The sequence below is a fragment of the Balaenoptera musculus genome, chromosome 3 (assembly GCF_009873245.2).
Source record: "Balaenoptera musculus isolate JJ_BM4_2016_0621 chromosome 3, mBalMus1.pri.v3, whole genome shotgun sequence".
NCBI lineage: Eukaryota > Metazoa > Chordata > Mammalia > Artiodactyla > Balaenopteridae > Balaenoptera > Balaenoptera musculus.
In genome coordinates this window covers 5,227,056-5,232,899 of record NC_045787.1, presented here as the reverse complement: position 1 = coordinate 5,232,899, position 5,844 = coordinate 5,227,056, and the positions used below count along the sequence as shown (strand labels likewise).

The window sequence follows — 5,844 nt, the reverse complement described above, 5'->3', positions numbered from 1 at the left end:
ACCCCGCCTGTTTCACCAGTCCAGGGGGCGCGCCGCGGACTGGGCGGGAGGCGGGTCTGCCGCCCGCCCCGCCCACAAGCTAGAGCCCCGCCCACTCCGGGCCCGCTCCGCCCCCCCCGTCGCCGTGGTGCGCACGCGTGACCTCGGGCTGTCCGCATCGCCGCCTGAGCCCGCGCGGAAACCCAGGCCCTCGGCCAGCAGGCGTCTCTCGGCCTGCTCTCTAGAGCCACTCTCCCACTCAGGGCTGTCCCCGGCTCCTCCTGCTCGTCGTTTTCCTGGAGCACGGGTCGCGGCGCTCTGGCTTGTTTCCTGAAGGGTCCTGCAGGTCCGGGAGAGGCGCAGGCGCGGACCCGCGGGGTCCTCGAGCTGCAGCCCGGAAGTGCTCGCGGTTGAGGGTGGCGGCTCGCTGTGTGCGGGCGGCGTGCGCTGCCGCGTGGGCCATGGGGCGGCGGTCGCGGGTCCGGCGGCTCCAGCAGCAGCAGCAGCAGCAGCAGCGACCCGGGAGCGCGGAGGACGGCGCCGAGGACGGCGGGAAGCGCAGTGGGGCGGTAGGAGCCGGGGCCCCGCGGGGGCCTCCCCGATCCCAAGGCCTGCGAGGCGGCGAAGGGGGGACTCCCCGGCCCCGGGCACACGTTCTTCTTATTTCTCAGGGCTGGGAAGGCGGCTACCCCGAGATAGTCAAGGAGAACAAGCTGTTCGAGCACTACTATCAGGAGCTCAAGATCGTGCCCGAAGGCGAGTGGGACCAGTTCATGGACGCGCTCAGGGAGCCTCTCCCGGCCACGTTAAGAATTACGGGTTACAAAAGGTAGGGGGTCAGGCTTTTCGTATTTCCTGGAAAGTTGGGGTTAGCATGCCCAAGGTTGAAAACGCGGGTGTTATTTTTTCCCCCAAGAAGCGCACGTCAGCGGAGCGGATTCGAGACCCTGGAGGCCTTGAGAGGAGGGAGCCTAAGTGTCCTACGTCATAGGGAAAGGAGGGATTGCAAGTTGGGAGGCCAGAATGAGAAAGGAAAATGCAGCCTGACAAAGGGTTGACTCCTGGGAATTCGTGAGTTGAGGATGCCCACCCTTTGGAACACATGAGAATTTGTGACATTACCGAGTTTTAAGTGAAACGTACAGTGTTCTCTTTCTTAAAAAAAAAAATTTTTGTTTGTAGTCGTGTAGGTGAACAAGTGCGCGCCCATTGCCCGCTGCACAGAGACCAAATACCGAGGCAAGGGGCTTTTGCAGAAAGTGAAAAGGCTTTATTGCAGGGCAGCCAAGCAAGGAGACAGGAGGCAGTGCTCGGCTCTTCCCGTCAGCTGTTGAGTGGGGTATTTATCTTGGAGGTGGGCAGTAAGAGGAGGAGGGCGCTCGGAAATGATGGGTGGAAAGTTGGGGTGAGTTTCAAGAGTTCCCTACAGGTTCTGTGTCCTTCCTGCCTGTTTATGGGTCACATGTGCAAATTCAGGGTGGGGCGTTCCGTCTGTTAACATGTGGTGGATTTTCAGCCTGTGATGTCTAAAGTTTACCGTGGGTTATTTTAGTCCCTAAACGCGCCTGTGCCACGTGAAAGGGCCTTTAGCACGTTGTTTCCATGTCTGCACATCCCTGGTCTTTTGCAAAACAAGCTTAGGGGTCTCAGTTAATCACTGTGTTTTGCCTTATGGGCCTTGAGTGTGTAAGTTACAGGGTATGGTTTCAGTTATACCTTTTGAAGATGACCTGCAAGTGAAAATGGAACTCGAGGAATATTTAGGAGGGAAGGAGTGCAGTAGTATTGTGTTTAGTTTATCACCTTTTAGTGGTCAGACAATGAGGATTGTTTAAGCTTTGAAAGAATAGAGTAAAAAGGCAGTAATTAAAGAATGTGTTCTCTCCACACAACGATAGTTTTAGCTTTAAAACATAATCTTGAATTTGCAAAGAAATAAAATTTATAAAATTAGCTTTCCAGATGGATTTGAAACTTGCTTACTTTTTAATAGCCACGCAAAAGAGATTCTCCATTGCTTAAAGAACAAGTATTTCAAGGAACTGGAGGACCTGGAGGTGGACGGGCAGAAAGTTGAAGTTCCACAGCCCCTGAGTTGGTAGGTATAATGAGGCTTCATCCTGTTGGGTATTTCTCTGGGGTTTTAATCTTTCTCACTTGAATGTATTTCTTGGTAGTGCGTTTGCTGTTGGCGTGAAAGAACCTGAATATACTTTCCGGGCATTCTCCAGTTCTTCTTCCCAGTGCTTTTTTTTATCGCTGTTACTTCACGCTGGTGTGCAAGTTTTCCTATGTGATTTGCAGTGTAGTGTATTGAAGTCTTGATTTCAGTTAATTTTTCCAAGTCAGTCCAGCCTTTTTCCTTCCTTGACATTACCATTTCCACCATTTCCATTTACACCCCTTGTCTTCATGTCAGAAGCGTTGCAGACTTAACGTTTTGTTGCAGGGCCCAGCGGTTAGGCCAGGTAAGAATCACGGCGTGGGAGATAACACGGAGGGTAGCCGATATTCAGTTTGTGAATCACTCGGTTTATTGTACACACCACACTACGCAAGAGAAGGTAGTCATGCACCTGAGGGAAGGAAGGGGGTGACGAAGGAGGCGTCTCAGCATGAGTGTTGGTCCCCTTTCCTGGGGTGTGAGCGAGCGGGAAGTCCCCGTCTGCTCTGACGGCGCCTCCAGCAGCGTCTCTGTCCTTCTGAAGCAGCTCCTCGGCCTCGGAGCATCAGGGCCCGGGACGATGAGCCTTCCAGCCACTGTCTCAGTGTTTTAAAGAGTTATGCACCCGGGGTTCTCTTCTCTATCTGTCGCCCCTTCTGTTCCCACGCTGTCTTTCTGAGGACGTTACCAAATACCGGACGTTTCCGAACAGTCACCACGGAGATTCACACTGGTCCCTGTGACTTCATTTCGGACTACTCAACGCCGCCGAAAGTCATACAAGAGAGTAGGAATCGGGGCTTCCCTGGTGGCGCAGTGGTTAAGAATCCGCCTGCCAACGCAGGGGACACGGGTTCGAGCCCTGGTCCGGGAAGATCCCACATGCCGTGGAGCAACTAAGCCCATGTGCACAACTACTGAGCCTGTGCTCTAGAGCCCGCAAGCCACAACTGCTGAGCCCGCGTGCCACAACTACTGAGCCTATGCTCTAGAGCCCGTGAGCCACAGCTGCTGAGCCCGTGAGCCACAACTACTGAAGCCCGCGTGCCTAGAGCCCGTGCTCCGCAACAAGAGAAGCCACCGCAAGGAGAAACCTGCGTACCGCATCGAAGAGTAGCCCCTGCTCGCCACAACTAGAGAAAGCTCGCGCGCAGCAACGAAGCCCCAACGCAGCCAAAAATAAAATAAATAAAATAAATAAATTTATTTTAAAAAAATGAAAGAGTAGGAATCACATGACTAGAAATCACATCATAGCCCTTCACCTGGCAAGGGCTCAGAAAGACCGCTTCAGCCGTCCTGTGTGTCTGCTGTCTCCAGGGCCCAAGCACACTCCTGCCCTCTCTGCTCACCGCCCTTTTATCTTCCTGTCCTGTAGGTGTCCTGTGGCTTACTTGTTTCTCAGGGTCCAGTTCAGGGCTCAGATGTGTGAAGGCAGACCCTTCTGTCTCGTAAAATGTCTGGAGTACTTGAGCACAAACCATAGGAATGCCAAGCCCTGGACTAATTTATAAACAGAAAAGTCGTTAAATTGCTGTAGTTCCACATTTCAGATGATCAACTTTGAGGTATTGAGAGTTCTCACAAAACAACAACACCACATTTTAAATGATTGCCATAAAAAGCTGAATTTAACCAGCATTTCCTGGCAACTTTTGAAACTTTGACTCTTCAAGTATTTGATGTTATCTTTTGTTTTTGCCCTTGTGATACCCTTTAGTGATCACAAACCAAGGTCAGGTTCTCATTAATCATGGGCTGTGGATTTGCTTGCTTCCATTCTTTTGTTGGCCGTTTGGATTTTCAGTGTCTGTATCACAGATGTGCACATCATCCACCTTTAGAATGAATGCTGCATGGCCAGATGCTAAAATCAGATCAAAACCAGATGTCACCATTATAGAATGCATTTCTGGGACACAGGACTAAACCTTCAGTATTAAGCCAGAAAATTTCATGGTGGTTTCTTCGTTAAATGATTTTAGTCAGAGTTTAAAAGCTTGACTGTTAGAGGACAGGGAAAGGACTCAGGTGCTAGGTGGCTGTTGGTGGTCACTCACTGCACGTCTGCTGTCCTGAGGCCAGCGGACAAGGAAGATGTTTTCCAGTTGCTGTGCCTGCAGCGTTGCCGAGTGAGGCAGCCTTCGCGCGGTGAGCCGCTGCTCCTCTCAGAGGCCCTGGGTTACAGACTTAACCTTTCCGTGCCGAGGTTTGGAGATGTGACTGATGTCCTGGCACTTAAGTAGGGGTCATCTGATGTTTCCAGAAGCAGGTTTAAGGTTGTCTTTGTGCACGTTTCTATTTCTAGTAATCTTGCCTGCGTTTGCTGCCTCTCGCAATCACCTGAAAACATTTATTCCTTCAACCTTATGTTCAGAGGTGTGGCTTTTCAGATGCAGCGGTCTCTGACCGTCCTCTGCGTCTGGGCAGTAAGAGGAGCTGAAAATTCAGCATGCTTCTGTGGGAAAGAGGTGCCTTTTATCTGGGCCTGTCCTTGTGGAATTTTCCTCCACAGTTCCAACAAGTACGGGAATTAGTCTCACTATTTTTATTGTTCTCTGCAAACTGTGGTCATACTTTTGTTTAATCAGCTCATTGAACATTTAACAGCTATTTTTCGCTCTCGATTTTTGAATTTTGGGTGTGGGTGCAGGACCAGTGAGTTCCCAGACTTGTAGGAAAGGCTCTGCAGGTGCTCTGTGGGTGAAGAACACAGCGAGTCACTCCAGTAGCGGCCAGGCTTTCTCTAAACGTTACTGTTTGCTTTGATTTTCTGAACATGGCTGAAGGGTGGGAGCAGCATGTTGTAAGGTTTGGGTTCCTGATATTCAACATTCAACCTTTTCCCATTATCAGTGACAGTTGTGTGATAGTTTTATTGTATAAACATTTAATCAATCAAATTCACTTGTCAAGTGTGGGAAACCCATAAATCAGTAAGCAAGTCAAGCAGAAACTTAAAATACTTCTGGTGGTTTTCTATATTGTTCAAAATGCAGAAATAGATCATGTATTCTTTTAACCTTTTGGTACATAGTGGGATGTAATATAGGAGAAATGTTTTTGGGAACCAGGTTTTCTAGAAGGAATGTTATGTATAGGACTTATAGCTTGGGCAGATTTCATTTTTATCCTTACTTTTCATAGACGAGGAGCTGTAAGGAATTATCCTAAAGCATTTTTTAAGAGACCTTGTTTTGACAGTTGTTGAGAACACACCTTATTGTCATGCTGTTTGTGTTCTTTTTAAATGTCTGGGTTGAAGATGATTTATCATAGGTGTTGTATATACTTAGAGACTGTTTCTCTTAAGAATGTTTTAGGGACAAAGGGGACAGCGGTGCTTTTAATTTATCCTTAAAAGATACGACAAGTTTGCAAATAGGACTTTAAAGACTCAGGAGCTAAATCTGAATTACATAACTATAAATTAAATGCAGTTTTTTAAGATTGTTTGATGTTGAAATCCGTGAAGATTTTCATAAACATTTGTTAGCTCAAAAGAGTTGTTCCTAAAGCTACATAAGAAACATATATTTTCATTTTAATTGTCTGTCTTTGTATTTAACTGTCTAAAAGTTCTTAAATATTTTTCTCATAAGAGTAAGAGCTTTCACAATCGTAATAACTTACAATCAAATTTTATTCTTATAATAGTAAATTTATATTTTAACTACTAGAAATTCAACCTGTAAGGCACA

The 5,844-nt window shown here is 48.2% G+C and overlaps 1 protein-coding gene across 2 annotated transcripts in view; it reads left to right on the top strand.

Annotated features, from left to right (window-relative positions):
* Positions 1-5,844, top strand: part of NSUN2 (NOP2/Sun RNA methyltransferase 2) — a 29,225-nt gene that overhangs the window by 302 nt on the left and 23,079 nt on the right. The window contains exons 2-4 of one of the 2 annotated variants that reach the window (XM_036846294.1): positions 243-548; positions 651-808; positions 1,973-2,077. In XM_036846294.1, coding sequence (XP_036702189.1) covers positions 441-548; positions 651-808; positions 1,973-2,077 — 371 coding nt within the window. In that variant the 5' untranslated portion in view covers positions 243-440. Of the gene's footprint in view, positions 1-242; positions 549-650; positions 809-1,972; positions 2,078-5,844 lie in introns of those variants that run through there. The other variant, XM_036846293.1, reaches the window with a different exon arrangement.